This window comes from Dermacentor variabilis, chromosome 4 (assembly GCF_050947875.1).
Source record: "Dermacentor variabilis isolate Ectoservices chromosome 4, ASM5094787v1, whole genome shotgun sequence".
Taxonomy (NCBI): Eukaryota; Metazoa; Arthropoda; class Arachnida; order Ixodida; family Ixodidae; genus Dermacentor; species Dermacentor variabilis.
The window spans coordinates 7,434,251-7,455,819 of NC_134571.1; the positions used below are offsets into that span (position 1 = coordinate 7,434,251).

Below are 21,569 nucleotides of genomic sequence, written 5' to 3' on the forward strand. Positions count from 1 at the left end.
TTTTGCAAAATGTCGTCCTCTGCATAGAGTTTCATACAAGAATATTGTAGGAAATTCTATGGTCCTCTGGGGCTCTATGACTATAGAGTTATAACGAACTCTAGAGGAAAAGATGGCCCGAAAAAGTGGGAACCGCTAGGGCCATGGCTAGGGAGCTCGTGAAATGTCGTACAAAAATACCTCACGTGACAAGATCCTAGGTGCTTAGAGACAGGATCCAAAGCAGGATCGTTTAGGGATTTTTCAGAAGGCGCGGTGGTGGGTGGCGCCGAGCGACGCCGTCCCGCCGTGGCATGTTCGTCCTCGGCGTGACATGGGCGTGATCGTTCTCTGGCCAGCGCGGACCGCGCATTGTTCAACGTTGCTTATGTGTTGGTTGCAGGTTCTGTGTTACTTGACGGAAAGCCGGAGTAGTGGTGGTGCGGCAGTACGGCTTTGGCCTCGGTGAGCTCTGGCAGTACAGAATCTACTACGTTGTGTCACTGCATTACTTTCTTGAGAACTCGGTAGTGGTGACAATTGAAATGTCGAAGTGGCCTAGTGGCGTAGCGCCTCGGCAGCGAAGTTTCGCGAACCGCGATGTGGCGTCGCCGTGTCCGACTTTGCTTAGCGGACAATGTGCTGCTCGCCACAAGTCATGTAAATGCGACTGCGTCGACCGCCCACTGTTCAGCGCTGAATGTGCGTTTGGTGTGCTGTGCTTGAAACGAGTGGTGCAGCCGCGCAGCGCGGGTGGTGGAGGAGCAGAGTGGCTTAGGGGTTCCATTTGCGCGTTCACAGACATGTGCTCCCGTTTTGGTCTCAGTAGCGGCTGTCGCAGGGTTGTGGTGTGCTCCTTGCCTAGTATGAAGTTTACGATGCTAACACACAGCATGTTCGCGTTTTTCCGTGCTATTTCCATGACGACCGAGTTGAAAACGAGGCATATGTCTTGTGTTCTTTGCGTTTGTGCGTTGTAAATTACTTTCTATTGTGGAAGTTCTGGCAGTCTTATTACGCAAGGAGTACGAACCTTAACATATTTCTGTGTGCCTGTAATTTTAAATTACCCATAATACCCCTTACGACTGATAAGTGGGCTACACGGCCTGTGTGAATCAGCTGTCACTTGTTGCGGCGCTCTTCCATGTGGTAGACTGTGCGCGTTTGTCTTTGTACTGTTGTAAAAACCATTTGTTTATTCACTCAGTACAAATGTGCTGTCTCCTCGCCGCAGTACATTTTAGTTACGCGGTGAAGCATACTAAAAGTGAGAGGGGATCGCTCTCACCCAGCATAGTATGTCCACTTAGGCGACCTGAGAGGCGGCGGGTGCGCGAATGTACAATTAAAGAACTCTTATGTCCATGGTTCCTTTCCACTTTTAGTATGCTTCACCGCAGCACATTGCGTAGGTTTCACCACGAAACATTGGTGTATTGCGAGAAAGGTAATCCTAAAAAGCCTAATTATGCAACATTTTTGTAGCTTGCCACACCGCAATGCAGGGGTGGAAGTAAGCATTGTGCAGTAAGGCATACTAAGAGTGGAAAGGGAACATAGGTTTACACTGTGCTCATTATATTCAAATGATATAATTTGCAAGTGCATCTGTACTCATGGTAAGCTTCATTGACAAGAAAACTGTTTACAGCGCAAACACATGCAACCACAAAGTATAAGGGACAGGACACAAGCGCTTGCATACTTGACATGAAAACTGTTTACAGCGCAAACACATGCAACCACAAAGTATAAGGGACAGGACACAAGCGCTGTGTCCTGTCATTGACAAGTCTTTGTACATTAAAAATTCATATTGGAGGGAAGCTTACTAAAGCACATTCGCCATTATGGAACACATTATTAACTTTCAATGCAGGAGCACAATGCGGATTCGTGCCCATGATTTTGGCTGGACTGCACATGCTCCTTGAGAATTGATTAGTTGTTCGTAAGTGCACTGGTAATTTACTCTCAACTGGGGGGCCCAAGTTGATATGGAAGCACAATTTTTATTAAGGGGCCAAGACATTGCCAAGATGGTTGCAGCACAGCTTTTTTTTTTCTTCCAGGCACCTTTCCTACTTGAAGCTTCCATTGCAGTGTTTCGAGCCTCTTTGAGCCAGCACGTAGTGTATATAAAATCTAACACTGATTGGGAACATCACCTATGCTTTGCAGTAAGCTGTGCACAGAAGTTCATGCCTATCTATAGTAAAAAAATGTAGCACGACCAGACTAAATAAAAGAATGGGGTGGGCTGCAGCAATACTAAGAGTTAAATGGTGCTTTATCCTTTCTCTTGAGTTTTCTGTTTTTGTGCTTTTTATGGATCGTCCACAGTAACCACGCAAGTGCCGAGCTTGCTGGTTTCAGGTCTCAAGGTTGCTGCTAACAGAACAGTGTTATAAATGAACACGGGCTTGAAGGCATCCATTCACCTTGCTTGTCTCATGGTGTTACTTCATAAGCACCGCAAGTCTCCAGACCAACTAGGAAGGGAGGTTTGTTGCAGTTGCTTCTGAACTGTATTTCCACCAAACCAACAGTGCTCTCAATGACAACTTTTGGACAGTAGAATGTTTGCACCCAGAAAAATCGTAAGAAGGAAGCATTCAGGATGTGCAAAGTGGGCTTTTAAAGCTGGCAGCATTGCTGAAAGGGCTTTGCCTGTCTGCCCTCTTTATGGATACACAAAGATGATTTTCTCTTAGAGAGGAATTCTTTCAGAGGTCGTTACATGGCAACATCATCATTCTCTTTCTATAACACCATTAAATCCGCGAGTTGTTTTAAATATTCCTTTTTTTCCAAGGACCATCACTGATTGGAATAACCTCACGGATGATGTCAGACAGACCTCATTACATTCATTTCAAGAGCATTTGAATTTATTGTTAATTGACCTTGTCGCTGTATTCTCTTGTTGCATTTCTATGTGCAATTTTGTTTTCTTTGTGTCTGTAATTCTGTATCTTAGCACAATGTTTCCCACCTGCTATGATCTTGTGTACAAGATCGCAGTATTCATAAAAAAAAAAGGAAGTGCTAAAAGTAGCAGAGAAGCTTGTCTTTGCCCACTGTCAATAATCTGTTCCTTCTCCAGTGCCCCTGTGAAGTGCCTACTTATATGCAATGTGCTCTCCGTGCATGCATTTTTAGCTTGTAAAGATGTCATTACCCCTTGCCTCAAGCTGGTCCTTGCTGATGTCACCCAAGAAGGCATTCGGGAGTATGGCGATGCACACTTACATAACACTGTTGATACCAGTGAAACCAGATTAATGGGGCTACTGTTCTTTTTTATCCACGCCATCCTTGTTAGTTACAATGAGCAGTTCTTTTCCGAACAGAAGGCGTGTGTAGTTGGTCGTGCATAGCCTGCGGACTGACTTGTTGGCGTGTTATGAGAGACCTGCCCGAGAACCTGGGCACGCTGTCTATATGTAAAAATCTTCTGGTGTGTTGCTGACTTCCTTTTCTTGTTTCACACTGTGCCTGATGAAGCCAGCAACAGGGTCAACCAGATGTTCAACAGGCTTCCCACTAGCTTTCCCAGCCTCTCCTTTACCAGTGTGATGCTCATAGATAAGTCTTCTTGACCTTGCGCTGCAATTCAACCATGGCCACACCTGCTGAACCTATAGCATGCGATCAAAAAAGTGCTATACATAATGTTGCTCTAAACTTGTGTCATGTGCTACAAGGCCTTGAGGAACACCCTCATTTATTTATGCCCTCATACTGTACGAAGCTTTGCATGATAAGTGCAATGATTAACATCTGCTGGTTTTTCAGTGTTATTCCTGTTCAGCTTGCTGAAAGCTATCCTGAGTGTTTCAAAACCAAAAAACCGCTGCCGGACAAGTGCATTAAACAAGGGTCGCTATGACCACATATGTCACACAAAATAAAGAAGGCCACTGAGTGTACAAGCGGTTTACATCATATCCAACAAGCTTGGTTTTACCTTTGCAAGTGAGTAAACTCAGCTTGCCCTGAAGACATGGCCTGGGCAAACTATGTGCCAGATGCTGTGCCCCTGCAAAGCTGAAGATGTCTACAAGATCCTGACACTCCGCAGCGGCTTCTACATTGGGAAAACAGGCTACTATGAAAACGACTGCCTTTGCTAATATGCTAGTAACATGAAAACGGGCAGAAATTTGGCTATTCATTGGGCCCAACTGCAAGTGCAAGCCACTCTTCCACCAGATGTGTGTTGTTCACTGGAACTGGGGCTATACTAATGCAGATAAAAACTGATGTTTGAAAGTAGTAGAGTTGAAGTATATTCTGCACAAGCAGTGCTACATGTAGCGCTGGTACCTTATAGCCACAAGTCATGGCTGCACTACCATGCAAAGGTACTATTCTTGAATTATTAACTTCCATTATATTTATGCTGGCCATATCATCCACATTGTATGCAATAGGGTTAAATGATGTCAACTATGATAGCCATTCCTAATCTGAAGTGCAACAAAAGAGCGAAAATAGGCAACAAATTGTTATTCAAAAAGACAGACGACCAGTGCACAGGATAAGTGACAAACTTCCTTTTATTTAAAAAAAAAAATCATGTGCAAGTATGCCACCAGCAGTGGGCAGCAAACTTTCAAGTTTGGGTGACAGAGGTAAAACTTGGCAAAATGCTACTCTCTCACTCAAATGTAAAACGGCGTTGGACACAGAAAAGACAGTGTACAGAATGAATTGGGCAACACTCCATTCAAGAACACACTATGGCACCACATACTTGACATGGTGTAAAATAAGTTTATGGGGAGGGCATGTAAACAAACAAACAAAAGTAGAAACATTCCTGAAAATGCAATGTGTAGAGTCTGAAACCCAGAAAGAACCCAAGAAAGGTTTCACTAATTCTTTCAATGATTATAATTGTCAATCTGTCTTGTCACTTCTTAATGAACCTGCACAGCTGAACAGGAAAGAAAGCCCGATAGCAGGGCTGCAGAAAATGTCGCCAAATAAATATACTTTGCTTACCAAGGATACCTCCGGTTTAGTTGTGGTTTGACTTTGCAGAATGATTGTGTATAAGCTTTTCTTGTTTAGAATGGTTTAGCAGATAGGGAAGAAATGGCCATGAGAGCACCAGGTGTATGCATAGTCTACGCACAAAAAACCACTTTCTTACTTTTATTTTTTTTCTCTACTACTATTCACGAGTATTTAAGTACCTTAATAGCACAGCTAATGTCCTACTGCAAAACACAAAACTGGGCAAGTTCTGGCATAAAGAAAATTGCAGTTTCACCCATAACGCAAAACAATGATGCAGTAGCTGGTGAAATATGTGCAGGAAGGTTGCTTCATGCGGTGTTTGTTGAAGTGAACACTTGCCAATGGAAGTCAGTAATCTCCTTTAGAGAAGTAAAATAAGTATGAGTCGTATTTATTTGTGGGAGTTGTGCCTCCCAGTGTTGAAGTGGAAAGACTACTTTTCTTCCTCTTCTTTCATATCCGTACTTGGCCGCTGGTCTCCCACAAAACAACCCTTTAGCTTCTTACTGCTGAATTTGTTTTTGTTTTCTCAAATCTATATTTGAGCTACCCATTGCTAGGTCTTGCGCTGTGCTTGAGGAAAACGAGACACCAACAGCCCCATCCAGTAAATCTGAGAAGCCAAGCACTAGATGAAGATTAATGAAGCAGATGCACCCAATCACTGTCATTACATGTAAGAAAAAAAATTAACATAGGACTGCCTTCATAAGTGGGAAGGTGATGTGTCAGAACTTGATGCTTGGACGCCAGCTCTATATACAGTACGCAGACATTGAGCAGCTTTTAGCCAATCATGGCACCTGTTGGCTTGATTGCGCTCTCCAGGATCAGTATTCACCACTACTGTACATTCAGCAGAGCGACTGAAATATAGAATTGTGGACTGCTAATCTTTTGATCATATGTTTGAACCCTCGCAGCACAATGAGAACTTTATTTGCAATATTCTAGCAAGAAATTTGGGAATTCCAGTAACAACACCAGTAGACACCAGAACAACCAAGAGAGTTAGCCCATGCTGTAAAAAAGAAGACTGGCATAAGCACAAGAATTGAGATAGGCGCACTACATGCCTTTGTTCTGGTAGTGGTCCACTACTTTGGTGCTACAGTTAATGATCTCAAATGAGTTCAAGGAGCAAGAATTTAGCCCACAAAAATATTAACGCTTAACAGCTGTATCTAGCTGCATCATTTTGCCTATGTAGCTTTATATAACCCTGTCCACACTTGTCTAAAGCACATAAGTGGCATCCTGAAAAAAAAAGATAAGCTTTTGATATTGCTTTGGAGCCTTACAGTACATATACATACTGCACATTTCAGTATACCTTATCACCAACTGTTAAATCGCCTTCTTAGATCATCAGCGAATCACTCCTGCAACCAAATCTGCTGGTCTGGGTTTTACCTGCATTCCACCTGTACAGTCGGTAAAAGTTTTTTGGCTGTTTACTGTAACTTCATATTTCGAACATTTGGTTGCATAAGAGGCTTTGGCAACACTGGCAACCCTAATGCGTGGGCAGGCTTCACGAAAGGCCACCAGTACCTCCTCGTTGCACACTGTGCTCGACATTCTTCTTGGTTCGACTGCAACTAAGAACCCATATATCTTTCCTCCAAAGTGGCTGGTATTGGCAACGCTTTGATGCAGAAAGAGGCTGTTGTCGCACGTGTCGACCTTAGGCCAGAACCCAATCTGGCACAGGTGGAAATAGTCTTGTCTTTCCCATATAGTGGTTCAGCCTCGCGAGGCATATTCCTTCAGTCAATTTGCACACTGTCAATATGAGTGAGACCGATCAAAGGTTGGCTATGGTGTCGGGTTTCTTGCCTGGTTTTGGTAGTGGCACCATGGCCAAGTGTTTCCACTCTGTGGGGAATTCCAATATTCCAGATTTCATTGATTACAAGGAATAGTGCTTGCTTCCTCGTTTCAGCAAGATTCCTCAACATCTGCAAAATGACTCCATCTTTGCCATGCGCGTTTTAAGTGTTGACATGTTCGAGAGCAACAACAGGGTCTGCCATCGTAAAGAGGCTTTCCATTCCTTCCTTGGCAAGTGGTCATTAAGGTGCGTAGTACAACAACTCTGGTGACAGTCAGTCATTGAGAGGTGGTCGTGGAAAGCATTTGCAGCTTGTTCCTCAAATTACTCAGATGTGCACAGAAGATTGAGCAACGTGTTTTCAATAGTATTAAAGCATTTGGTTCATCCTGTTATAGCCGAGAATGTGTCACATCTTACTGAGACCTATACATTCAAATGAAACGCAGTGGTCCATCCACTAGTCTCTGGCAAGTTTCTTACTATGACATCTTGCCTGCTCAGTCTTGTGCAGAACATTGATCAGGGTTTGTTGCGTGCAGCCACAATTTAAGTACGCAGTATGCAGCTTGGCTTGCTCGCCCCAAAGTTGCAGCAGGTGCTTGATGATGATGTATGGGGTTTTGTGGCGCAAGGGCCAGGTATGGCCAAAGAGCGCCATGTCTGTGCTAATGATTTTGCGGTGTAATTATGATTACTATGAAGTTCGTGTGAGGTGGCTGTAAAGAGGCCTTAAAATATACGCTCTAAAGTGCGTAAAATCTGTATGATAAAATTATGGCGATGACGTGTGACTTGTACTATGAACATTTAGATGCATTTAAAAAGAATGATACGATAGGTAAAATATATGTGATTGTGAAAAATCCATGAGCACTACTGCCTCCTTAGAGCCCTTGAAATACAAGGGCCTGGAGGCATGTGCTATGCAAAACAATTATCGCAGTGGCATCCTCTCAAGAGAGGAGGCGCTACGAATTCATGGGACTAATAACATGTAAGACCACATCTTTAAGATAACCTAGCACTGTGTCTGTATTAAAAAGCGGTTCTGGACCAAGAAGCATTATAGGATGAAGAGGAATGTGCTGTCGGTATGCTAATGAAAAATGTCTTTTTCTCTCAGATTCGGCTTCCCGACACTCCAGGAGGACGTGGAGTACGGTCAGCCTCTCCCCGCATCTACCACAGGTTGGAGGCTCACTTCCGGTGACTAGAAAATTATGGGTGCCGAACGTGTGTCCTATTCTGAGACGACAGAATAGGACATCTGTTCGGCGCGATCTTGTGGTAGACGGCCAAAATCCTAACTGTGGTTTTATCATGTGGAGCTTATTATCCGTTTCCGCATCCCACATGTGTTGCCAGTGATTGCGCAGCCTCCTTCGCAAGAAAGGCCTCAGATCTGTGACAGGCACCGCAGAGGTAGGGTTAACAGCTTGCAATGTGATTGACGTGGCCATCTCGTCTGCCAGAACGTTACCTTCAATTCCCCTATGGCCAGGGACCCAGCATATTATGATATTCTGGTTAGATGAGTACGCTTTGCACAAGACCGAATATAGTTCATTAAATACGGGATTTTTATGTTTGCTGAGTGACATTAAGGCCTTCACGACGCTGAGAGAGTCTGTATAGATCGCTGCTTTTGGATGTTTCGATTTTCTTATGTGCTTTACAGCAGAGAGTAGTGCGTAGGCCTCGGCCGTAAAGATACTTGTTTCCGGATGCAGTACATCGGATTCCGAAAACGATGGGCCGACGGCTGCATAGGATACCCCGGCATTTGACTTGTAAGCGTCTGTGTAGAACTCTGCGCAGGAGTGCTTGTGCTGGAGTTCTAGGAAATGCATTCGGATTTCAGCCTCAGGAGCTTGCTTTGTAACTTTTATAAAGGATATGTCACATTCTATGACCTGCCATTCCCAAGGAGGTAAGAGCTTGGTTAGGTGCATTAAGCGATGCTCGAGGAGCGGGACATGCATTTCATCGCTAAGCTGCTTCACACGCAGCGAGAAAGGCTGTCTTATGGAGGGACGATTGCTGAAAAGTGTAGCGCACGTCATATCGGTAACGTTATGAAAACATGGATGTTCAGGATTGGAGCGTACTTTAAGGAAATATGTAAAGCTAATGTATGATCTCTGTAGGTGGAGAGACCATTCATTTGATTCCACATATAGACTTTGTATGGGACTCGTTCTGAAAGCGCCAGTGGCCAGTCGGATTCCCAGATGGTGGACTGGGTCTAGCATCTTTAGCGCGCTCGGGGCGGCAGAGTTATACACAACGGCACCATAATCCAATCGAGACCGAATTAGGCTCTTGTATAGGTTCATTAAACACTTCCTATCACTACCCCATGTAGTCTGGGATAGAAGTTTCATTAAGTTCATTGTTTTCAGGCACTTTTCTTTAAGATGTTTAATGTGTGGGACGAAAGTAAGTTTATTGTCGAGTATAACACCTAGAAATTTGTGCTCTTTGTTTACAGGTATCTGATGTCCACACATTTCCAAGCAAGGATCTGGGACCAGGCCTCTCTTCCTTGTGAACAGCACACAAGAACTCTTTTGAGGATTGATTTTAAAACCATTTTTCTCTGCCCACCCTGACACCTTGTTCAAACCATGCTGTACCTGTCTCTCGCATACTGCGAGGTTACAGGATTTGAAGCCTATTTGAATGTCATCCACATAGACGGAATACAAAATGGCCGGGGGTAAGGAAGCACGAAGCGTTGTCATCTTAACAATAAAAAGTGTGCAACTGAGCACGCCTCCCTGGGGTACACCAGTTTCTTGTGTAAAAGGACGTGACAGCACATTGCCAACTTTCACCCGGAAGGTACGATTGGACAAGTAGCTTTTTATTACGTTGAGCATATTATCATGAATGCCCATTTCCGATAAGTCTCGCAAGATGCCGTATCGCCACGTTGTGTCATACGCCTTTTCCATATCGAGAAATATCGAGAGGAAGAACTGTTTATGTATAAAGGCGTCCCGGATATTTGTTTCAATACGTACAAGATGGTCGGTTGTGGAGCGCCCTTCTCGGAAGCCACACTGATAGGGATCAAGCATTTTGTTCTGTTCAAGGAAATAGATCAGTCGCCGATTTATCATTTTTTCAAATACCTTACACATGCAACTTGTGAGGGCTATCGGGCGGTAGCTTGCCACTGATGAAGGATCTTTGCCTTGTTTTAGAACAGGGATCACAATGGCTTCTTTCCATGCGGTCGGAAGGTACCCTGTGTCCCAGATAGTGTTGAAAAGTGTAAGTAGTGTCACTTGCGTGTCATTGTGTAAGTTTTTCAGCATTTCGTACATGATTCTATCAGATCCTGGTGCGGAGCTCTTGCATGCGCTCAAGGCAGCTCTCAATTCGGCAATACTGAAAGGACGGTTGTAAGGCTCATTCTCTCGGCTTTTTCTAGTTAAAGGCTTATGTTCTTCTATTTCTTTATATATGAGAAAAGATTGCGAATAATTGTTTGAACTTGACACGCTCTGAAAGTGCTCCGCAAGTGAGTCTGCCTGATCTTGCAGTGTATCGCCTTGTGTATTTACCAGAGGGAGTGAATATGTTTGTCGCCCTCTAATTCTATTTACTCTGTTCCAGACTTTGGCCTCGTCTGTAAACGAGTTAATGCTCGATAAATACTTCTGCCAGCTTTCTCTTCTGGCCAGTCGGCGGATTCTCCTGCCTTGGGATTTTACTTGCTTAAAGTTGACTAGATTCTCTGCAGTGGGAGAAGCGCGTAGCAACCCCCACGCTTTGTTTTGTTTCTTACGAGCGATCCTGCAGTCTTCGTTCCACCACGGGACCCGCCGTTTACATGCCAAGCCATGTGCTTCTGATATGCATTTAGATGCCATGTCTATAATGAAGGCTGTGAGATACTGCACAGCAGCATCAATTCCTAAACAAGACATGTCATTCCATGAGATATTAGTTAAGTTTCGGAACTTCTCCCAGTCGGCTGTATCGATCTTCCACCTAGGAGCCTGTGGTAGAGATTCTTTTTCTTTATGTGTTTTTAGCAGTATGGGGAAGTGGTCGCTTCCATAAGGATTCTTGGTGACTTCCCATTCGAGTTCAGACAGCATACAAGGGGAAACTAGGCTGAGGTCAATTGAAGAAAATGTTCTGTTTGCGAGAGAATAATATGTGGGTGTCTTCTTATTCAGCAGACACGCACCGGACGAAAAAAGGAACTGTTCAACGAGGCGACCTCGCGCATCGATACGAGAGTCTCCCCACAGGGAGCTGTGCGCATTGAAGTCGCCAAGAACAACATAGGGTTCTGGCAGTTCATCTATAAAGGACTGAAATTCATGTTTAGTTAATTTGTAATGCGGGGGTATATAAAGCGAGCAAATAGTGATGAGTTTGTTTAGCAGAACAACTCGCACCGCCACTGCTTCAAGGGGCGTTCGAAGCTGTAAAGGTTGACATGCTATACTTTTATGAGTGAGAATCGCAACACCACCCGATGATGCGATGGCATCATCGCGATCTTTGCGAAACGTAACATACGTACGGAGAAAGTTTGCGTGTCTGGATTTTAAATGTGTTTCCTGTAAACACAGCACTTTTGGATTGTGTTTGTGGATAAGTTCTTGCAAATCATCAAGGTTTCTAAGGAGACCTCTGATGTTCCATTGTATGATTTGTGTATCCATATTTAATGTAAATTGGTGCTGTGTATACGGAAACAGAAATGACTAATTAGATTACAGGGCTCTTGCGAGGCCCTGTAACCGGGGTTTTGCCTTTTTTGGAGCGTTCGAGGGAACCTCGCCGCTCCTTAGGCGCTTGGTGCGCCGTGGGGATAGGAGTTGTGTCCATTGCCTCTTGTGAGGCGCTGGACACGCGCTCTTGCGAGCGAGAAGTTTTTCGGGAGAGTATCACCTCGGCAGGCAAGACCCCTGCGCCCACCAGCCCGGAGGTCGATGGGGCTCCCTGTGTAATTTGGCTGCGCCGGCTGTTGCCAGCGCTGGGAGGGGCCGGGGAGGTCGAGGCAGCCTCGGCTGCGCCTACCTTCGGGGCCACTATCGGTACTACGGGATCGCTGCGTGTAGCGCAGGTTGCCACAGATAACTCTTGTGGGACCGGCAACCCAAGGGTAGCCTGGCCTGTTTGCTGGTTGGATGGAGTAGGCTCACCTACTTCCACCCTGGGGGCAGGAGCCAAAGGTGCCTGCTCGCTGCACGCGGGCAGGGCACTCGGCGATTGCCGCTGCGACGCTGCCCCCCGACGCGCCGCATCAGCATAAGGTGTGTTGTGGAATGGAGAGCACCTTTTACGGGCTTCCTTAAATGAAATGTTTTCTTTGACTTTGAGGGTAACTATTTCTTTTTCTTTCTTCCAGTTCGGACAGGAGCGTGAGTAGGCTGGATGGTCACCACTGCAGTTCACACAGTGAGGTGTGCCACTGCAGTTGTCTGAGGGGTGGCCCTGGACTCCACACTTTGCACAAGTTATTTGACCACGGCAGCTCTGCGAGCCATGGCCGAACCTCTGACATTTGAAACATCGTCTAGGGTTGGGGATAAATGGTCGTACATTTAACCTGATGTATCCTGTTTCAATGGTGTCTGGCAGCACGCTGGATGAAAATTTTAGGATAAGATGTTTAGTGGGGATGTCCTTGTTGTCTCGTCTAATTGTAATACGTTTTACGTCAGTAACATTTTGTTCTTTCCACCCTTCCAGGAGTTCAGTTTCTGTCAGGTCTAGGAGGTCTGCCTCTGACACGACTCCCCGTGAGCTATTCATTGTTCGGTGTTGTGTAACAGAAATAGGAATGTTACCAAATGTCACGAGACTGCCAAGCTTCTCGTACTGATGTTTCTGAGGGATCTCAAGGAGAAGGTCCCCGCTAGCCATTTTCGTTACCTTATAACCTGACCCTAAGGCTTCGGTCAAAGATTTTGCTACGGTGAATGGCAAAATGAATCTGGCTTGCTTTTCAGGATTTTCACTATGGACAACATGGTACTTCGGGTAGTTCTCTTTTATGCGGGTCAAACATGTGCTGAAGTCTTCGGTGCGTCCCCTCTTCTGAGGGTGACGATCAAGTAGGCGGGGAAATGCGGGTGTTCCCATGGTATTTCGGTTTGTTTTCGGCAGCAATGGCGGCCACCCACCACGGAGCCCAACATGGGGACGCTGCAGGTCTTAACGCGTAAGGCTGCAAGCGCCAACCGTACATTGCCACTATAACCTAATATATTTTACCCAAGGGAGGGCAGATACACAAGGTTAACCCTTGCCGCCGTGAAGAAAGGAAGTAATAAGAAGTGAGGAGAAGACAGGAAAGATGTAAAAGTGGGAGAGAAAGACGAAGATTGGAGAGGAGGACAGGAAAAGGCGACTGCCGATTTCCTCCAGGTGGGTCAGTCTGGAGGTGCCGTCTATGTGAAGCCGAGGCCGAAGAGGCGTGTTGCCTCCGCCGGGGGGCCTTAAAGGTCCAAACGCCCGGCATCGGCTCAACCTCCAGGATCCCCTTTTCCCCAGACACGGCTAAGCCGCGCACGGCTACACGCGGGAGGGTCCAACCCTCGTGTGCTCGGGTACGTGGTGGCGCAACGCACCAAACGCCTGCTGACGCAGACGCCCCTGCGGGGACAGCAGGTGCTTGTCAGGGCTGGATGTTGCCCCAGTAAGCTCTAGTTTGCATGTCTCTCTTTGCAGTTTGTAAAGGATGTGTGTTGCTAGCGATTCTTCAACACCTTCACATTCTGCAGACAAGTGTATCACAGAAATGGTCCCAGCCCGAAACCCTGATTTTGTTAATGTGGCACATTTTCACCCCTACATCAAGCGTTATACTGGATAATGGTTGCTGCCTCTTGGGACAGAGCCGCACTGACACCCTGGATGAAGGTCCCAGTTGCCCATGCTGGTTTTAATGGAGGGTGTGGCAGTTGAGATAGTTGGTGTCATTTGTTAATTTGAGGTCTGTGGTGTCTGCTTCATCAAAGTGGCATCATCTTGGCCGTACGTCTTTGCATCCCCATTGTGGGTGATGTGCATTGAGCTCACCTTGACTGGTTATACTGTGCTCGGGAAAGAAATTTCAAGATGTCAAAGCCAAGTGAAGTCGCCTCGGCTGCGGTGCCTGGTTTTGGGAGAGAGGTAGACCAATGCCAAAACAGCTTCCTTTCACTGCCTTAGCCTGCAGCACACCACCACAACTTTCTGATCAGACATGTGTTTATTTAAGCTGTTCTTTTCTTCCCCTAATTCAATAACAGCCAATTTTAGGAGCTGCAAATCAAGCTGACTTCAGAAGACTGCTGATTTTTTAGTTAATTCTAGTAGCTTATTGCATGGTTAGTTTTCTAGTTGGGCATGACACGCTTCATGCTTAAAAAATGAACTGTTTAAAGAATTCTTGGAGTAATACTGAGTGATCACTGCTTTTGTCGCAAAATGTAGCATCGAGCTAGGCAGATGCTCTCACGACAGCGTAGTGTTCAGGTTGTATCAGTATGGAAGGAACAAAATTGGAGTTGTGAAGTTCAAAGCCCTATTTTTACAGCCTCTCTTCATACTGCTGACATTAGAGAGCTTTAGAATAGTGGACGCAAGCAGCATGCATAAACAAGAACCCTGTTTGCATACTTCTGGGACCCATGTGGTTTGCATAACCAAGCAGCACGATTCGCTTACATCCTCTTATCCAATACTATTATTTTTATTGTAAAGCAACCAATATCGCAGTAAGTCTGATCAACTTGCATCAATATGCTAGAAATTTTTAAGCACTTATGGTGTGTCGATTGAGTGTTTAAAGCACTTCACCACACCCTTGTCCACTAGACTTGTGCTTTCCAGTGTTACTTGCTAATCAACTCTTGAGGTGCTTACATGGCTTTTCTGTGCTGTAAGATTAGTTTGACAGTCCTAATAAAATTGTTATAGTGAAGGTCTGGGTTGTTGTATTGGCCATGTCATTCTAAAAGTGTTAGGTCTGACACTGTCAAAGCACTTGGCAACTTTAATAAGCTTCACCTCACTACATATATGTATTGCGATGGGACTATTCAGCAAGTGAAAATAAAAATACCGGCAAACAGAGAGTTCAAGAGCACCTGAGATTATAGTAAAGCGGGCGGGGCAGTAGCTTCAGGGTAACGGGGACATCAAAGCTGGAACTAGGGCTGCCATACATCCCGTCACCGCAATACACTGTTTGCTTCATCGCATTACACAACAGTGTTGCGGTGAAGTTATTGAAGAAGCACATATACACATTCATTCGTCCCAACTTTACGCAGAACCTTGCATTTCATTGCTAAAACTAAGAGCGCGAAGCACGGGCAGAGATGCAGCTGAACATAACGGTACAGCATTAAGCTCCACCTCACCCAGTTTATCGCGCCCTTAGTGCCGATAATATTAAACATCTACTCTGCATTTTAGTTCGTGGAGTTCTGGCAGATGTCACTAAAGCTCCGTTATGTTCACAGCGCTACGCGATAACTGTCGTAAAGCCCACAATAAAAGTAAATCACATGAAGTCACGGATGGCGCACTAGCTCTAAACGCGATTGAAAACATGCGCTGTCCCATTTCAAGGACGCATGAACAGTTGTGAGCAAACACCACCTTAAGCATTATATTACTTACGTAACGTAAGTCAGCGAAGAACACGTACAATACCTCCGCCTACGACGCCCGTCAAGTAAAGGTGCATGTGCGATGTGATGACGCTACTGCACAGCGCCGGTTCGCAAATTGCATTGCCGAGGCGCTACGCCACTTTCGATCGTCAGCACCACTGAATTCTTCAGAAATACGGGTCTCACATCACCAGAGTTCACCGAGACCCAAAGCCGACATGCCGCACCACTACTACTGCACGACTTTTCGTGAACAAATACTGAACCCACTGCGGAGACATCATACGACCAGTGGTCGGCATGGGCCGAAGATTCAACGCGCCAAAAACCACCAAAAACCAACTTTGGAGCCACGGCATCACTTGGCACCATATCATCGCGCCTTCTCAAAAGTCCCTAAACGATCCTGCCTCTAGGCACCTAGGATCAGGTCACGTGAGGAATTTTTGCACGACATTTAGGCGCACGCCTGCTTCTGTGATTGCTTAGCGGAGTAACACAACCCCGCGCGGTCCGTGTGCCTTGGTCCCCAACTGCTGTATTTTTAAGTTGTATCCTACTATAGTATTTGTAAGTAAACCATGCATGAAGCAAAAATATAAATTCAGAGAAAAACATCAGCGAGCCCACCTGCATCATTCTCCGCAGAATCCAGCGATGTCATATAAGCCGCCGCGTAGAACGTCATGCATGAAAGAAAACAATGCTTAATTTTCTTAATGTTAAGCCAAATAAAGTATGCTTGTAGGAGAAGCCTTGTGAGCGGTATTATTGCGTGCAACGGGTGTCGACGCAGGCCCGGCATTATTATCGATCTAAACTGTGACGTCATAGCCAAGGCTACGTGACGCCTTATCCCACGTGACCAACTGGGAGGCGTCGTTTCTTCGCTGAAGTAAACTTGAGAGCCGGAGTCAGCACGACGTATGTATTTGTTTCTTGACGTTTCTCCTAAGCTTTGCGGAAGGGTCTAGGGGACGATCGACCCAACTTTTGCATGCGGTGCGCTATCGGACGTATTTGTGTCTAACAGCGAGCGCCAGGTTTGGACAGAACAACGTCAAATGATCTGTCAACTGAGGCCACCGATGCAGTAAGCCGGTGCTGCTGACAGGTTCGGGAATGTGTCGTCAGCTATGTTACGAAGCTTGATTGTGCCATACTGGCCGTGAACATCGTTGAGCGGTGCCAAACAGTATGCACGAAGTGTAATCGGAGCGTGAATTGTGTGCAGGGGTTATTAGCTATGTCGGATTTGTCCATTTCGCTGGCTCACGTCGGCGACTTCCTTTGTTGAGACATCGCCCTTGCGCTGGGCTGGGCGTCTGCATTCTTGTTTGTTATTTTTTTCTTCCCAGAAATACTCAGTTTATGCACCGAGCGTTCTATGTATCGCTTCAAGAGCTCCAAGTACAAAAATGCCACACCTAAGGTCCCAAAGAAAGGCGAGGTGAGTCTGCTCTGTCAATCGTCACCTTTGCGTGTGTTGTATAGCGTGGTGTTCTCACAGGTCACGTTCTGCTGCTTTTACAGTGGCAGATCAGCCTCTGTGATGTTTCGCTACGACTAAGGCAATTGCTAGAGCGTGTTTGCGTAATTTGCGTAATTAAATAGTCGTAGTACTCATTCGGTCGCCGAGTGAATCACGGTGCCCCTGTGCTGCCGGCTTCGCAGCAATGCTCATTATGGAAAGCGAGCCGCCGGTTTCGATTTACGCCCGGGATGCCGCAGGTGCACCGTGTCTAAAGGAATGTTTCATTGTGCAACTTTTCGCGTGTAGATCGTTTAGAGAGAATAACGAATCTTTGATTTCAGGGTTGGGTTCTTGATATATCTGTCGGCGCACCGCAGTCATTCGGGAACCACATAAAGGCGAGCGCTTTGCACAAGGTCTTCAGTGTGGATAACCGAGGTTGGTATTTGCGCATCCTTTGATTGTGGAACAGGCTGAAAATTTTTTAAGGTTCCGAGTTCTCATTTTTGGCGTTATTCAGGTGGCGGCAGCCTGGGCGTCTTGCCGCTTGATGACACGGGGAAAAAGAGCAAGAATTGCCCTCTACTTCACGCTCATTCCGGTGCGTACCTTCTTTCCAGCTCCATGTTTCGAACTTGTCGTTTCTACATCTTCTGTCCCTCCATACTTCCCAGAATTCATAACCGACTTCGAATTTTGCCCCTACGATGACGGTCTTCTGGCTACCTGCTCTCACGACGCCACTGTAAGCTGCTGTTCTCCTTCAGATGCAGAGCATGTTCTACGCACAGTTTTACTTTAGTCTCGAGCTTCAACGGGAGCTTTCTTCTTCAGATCAAAATATGGAGGATTCCGGACGGCGGAATTGTGCCCAACTTGCCCCAAAATCCTGAGCTTGTGCTTCAACCTGGCAAATCTCGCATCGAGAACTTGTCTTTTAACCCAGCTGTGGACTGCCTCCTGGCTTCAGCCACAGATAGTGCTCTTCAGATCTGGGACCTAGTCAACCATTCTGAGCTTGGCAGTGAGTATGCAGTGCAGAAACTCTGCTTGCAGCAGTTATATGCTCTAATGCATGCACTTGGGACATTTTTTTTTCTTGTAGAAACGTAAAATTGCCAATAGGCTCGGAGTTGAATTGTAAACCCGCTTTTTTTTTGTGTAGAAGTTGTGAACAAGGAGAATAAAAGGTGTACTTCTAGTACAAAGTGTATTGAACTGCAGCATAAGTGTCTCACCAGATGTCACTTTCGGTAATGCCAGCATAAGGTCCCTAAATAAATAGGCTTCGAGGTAGCACCATTCTTTCATCTGGCCGCTGCCCTTTTCATCTTCGTGCGTTCCTGCCATTGTCTGTGCATAACTGGCGTAGTGCAATTGTGTTGTCTTTCCATGTGCCTGCACTGATCACCAGTGGCCCAAACTGTTCCAAAGCTTTTTCACGTAGCATGGTTTATGCCTACATTTACATGAATAATGATTTACTGCACAGAATATAGTTTCAAAATGAGTATTGATTATAAATTTACTATGACACAGATGAAAAGCTACTTGTCTGTGCATGTGTGTTCAGAGGCTTGAGATGTTTGGGTGCATTAGTGGCGCTTTATGTAGGAAGAGGGCAGTGGGAAAAAGGTAACGGTGGGGCTAGCCTGAAAATTATCTGTCGACCTTGTGCCAGCACATACAATCTCATCTTGTTACATGCAAGAGGAGTGCAGGCAGTCTGAACTTACCCATAGAAGGCACGTGTATAACATAACAATATTTATAAACCTTGTTTTACTTGGGTAGTTGCTTCCAGTCTTTCTGAAACTGTTTCTCAGATTAGCTGTTGTGCGCCCTCTGCCACCCAGCCAACTTGAAACACGATGAGCTGATACAGAGCCTGAGCTGGCGAGGTGATGGCAACCAACTTGTGAGCTCTGGCAGAGACAGAAAGCTGAGAGTCTGGGACCCCAGGACACCGAGCAATTTACTTGTAAGTATGGGCAGAAAGACACTTGTTGCTGAGAGGGCCTCCTTCACTGGACCCTCTCGGAAATTTTGGTCATAGTACACTAGGAGTTGTAGACCGTTATTCAAGAAGCGTTCCATGACAATATTTAAAAAAAAAATGGGTTAGTAGTAGTTGACATAAGTAAAGCAGTGGCGCAAGCAGGTGATCCATTGACTCAACCAGCACCTCCCATTCCTCCTTCCATTCAAGCCAAAGGTGCATGTCCCTTTTTCCTTCATGACCCTGCCTTTTCTTGCTTTGTGTTGAATTTCCAAAGGTGGTCCTGTGGGCTTAGTGTTCCATAGGAGTTCACACGCCTACTTGTGCGATGCAAATTGTATGCATGTGATGCGGAAGCACTACACATGCTCTGAATGACTCGATTGAGGAAAAGAGCACACAGATTTTTCTTTGAATATTTAGCTGTTTTTGCAGCATACGACAGTGTAATACTTTGCAGACATTGTCATGACTGTGTGATCTATGTGCTGAGCCGGTCTGTTTGCGGTTCACAAATCTCATTAGGGCCCCTTTGAGGACGTCGTACCTTCTACCTCTCTTGAATTTTCAACATTTACAAATTTAAGCTCCTTTTGTGAAGTTGCGAATATTGCATCAAGTTTTATGAAACATAAATTCTGTTGACTCATTGAGCTCGAAACCTTCCTTCGGAAGCCTTCAGATGATGAAAGGAGATCACAAGGTATTTGCTTCAAACGAGTTTATACAGTCGATCACGGAAATATAGAATTATTGTCTATATCAAGCAGTTGTAAAATCCCCTTTAAAATGCCCATGCAAAAGTATAGTAATGTACTATGCATACATTGAACTCCCGTTCACTGCCACATTTGATATATCGAAGCCTGCACTGTGCCGCACCCCTGCAAGTATGCTTTTCCTAACGGTGAAGTGACCACTTGATGAATTGTTGGAAATTTTTAAATTCAGACAAATTTGAAACTGCACTGTTATGACGAATGCTGTAAAATAATACTAGATTGAATTTAAAGGGCAGTACATACTGTGGAGGAAAAATGGGCAGGATGCTCTTAGTCTTGCTTGTGACAAAGAAAGACGTACACCGACCATGTAAAACTTATTAAAAGACAAGATGTCTCGGCTTCCATACGGAAGTCTTGTTCACAATTGGGTGAAAAAGGTTGAAGTGCCTGTTTAGTCTTGCTTGCTGCGCATATGGACGGCTCGTGCAAACTGCTGCCATTTGTTATCAGCAAGAGGAGATCACCACTGTGCATCAAGAACACGAAAGGCCTCCCTGTCCTGATACGCGTTCCATGAGAAAGCATGGATGACACTCGATCTTTTCACTGAGTGGCGCCAGGAATGGGATGTTGAACTGATGATGCTGTGTTGCCTGGCCTATCTTCTTGTAGACAAATTAAGGCTATCCGTGAACAGCATTCTATGATTTCGCGAGCGGCCGAAACGAATCTGACTGCAACTTCCACTTGGATTTATCTATACATTACAGCTTGAATTTAAAGGGCCCCTGAAACGGTTCGGACAAATTTTGTAAACACGTAGGGTACAGCTAAAGTTAATCATTCGTATCACAATTTGTGGGAATCATCTCATATTAAGAGAGCTACGGACGATTACAAGTTACCCACCTTTATAACCATGCATTTTCTCCTCGACTTGTTCGCCGAGTGATCAGGGCTAAGCTTCACCTTCACTGGCTCTGCGTCATGATGGCACGTTGTGCCGCCTACTTCCGGTTACCCAGGAGCAAGCGCACAAAGCCCCTCCAACCTCTCTACCAGCTGCTTGGCAGGCGACCCCAAACGAGAGCTATCGGAGCAGCATGCGTTGCAAGCATTCTGTCGCAGTGCAAAACGTGTCTGGTATTTCGGTAACCACAGGCGAGCTGGTCGTTTCGACGGATGGGTGGAGGCGTAAACTCAAGCTGATGAAGAAACTTCAGCATAGACATACGTGAGCGGCCTGATCGGTCTGCACGGTCCACCCACCTGGTGGTGCAGAGCTTAACCAGCCAAACAAAGAGCTAATATTGCTCTAACCAAGTGTAAAATATTTTAAACATTTAAACAAACAATGTGTTAACGATTATGCTCCTGCAAAAAATTTACACCAGCAGCAAAGAAGAATACACTTTCTTACTGCTACTGTGTTTGGTTGAGCTCTGTGTCACCAGCTGGCTGCACCTTGCAGACCACTCACGTTTGCGCCTCTGCTCATCCTATGAAACGGCATGGTCAAACGGCCAGGCCCAGTCGCTTTGCGCTTGTGTTTACCTGAATACTGGACTCTCAAAACGCTATTGTGGTAGTAATCCTCGGGTGTAAAGAGACAAGAGGTGGGAGGTGCATATAAGGAAAAGGTGATGTGAGAAGGCAAGCAACCGCTACTACTATAGAAACAACAGTGGTTGCGGGCAAATGGGATAAATTTAAGTTCAAGGTATGGTACGGTATGTTTCAGCTATTTCTAAAAATTAACACTATGCAAATTTGTCAAGCGAACAGCTTATGCAGGGCATGCAGAAGCAGAGCCGCATTGGAGGTCCCATTACAGTCTTTGACCTCGGGACCTTCTGTATAATATTTCCTTGTACTGTATCTTGTCTAT

At 45.5% G+C, this 21,569-nt stretch overlaps 1 protein-coding gene across 1 annotated transcript in view; it reads left to right on the top strand.

Moving 5' to 3' along the window:
* The first annotated feature begins 16,111 nt into the window (after window positions 1-16,111).
* Window positions 16,112-21,569, top strand: part of pod1 (coronin) — a 166,621-nt gene continuing 161,163 nt past the window's right edge. Inside the window, exons 1-7 of the mRNA XM_075688040.1 lie at window positions 16,112-16,407; window positions 16,842-16,933; window positions 17,299-17,395; window positions 17,478-17,558; window positions 17,632-17,702; window positions 17,792-17,981; window positions 18,814-18,938. Coding sequence (XP_075544155.1) covers window positions 16,871-16,933; window positions 17,299-17,395; window positions 17,478-17,558; window positions 17,632-17,702; window positions 17,792-17,981; window positions 18,814-18,938 — 627 coding nt within the window. The 5' untranslated portion in view covers window positions 16,112-16,407; window positions 16,842-16,870. The remainder of the gene's footprint in view (window positions 16,408-16,841; window positions 16,934-17,298; window positions 17,396-17,477; window positions 17,559-17,631; window positions 17,703-17,791; window positions 17,982-18,813; window positions 18,939-21,569) is intronic.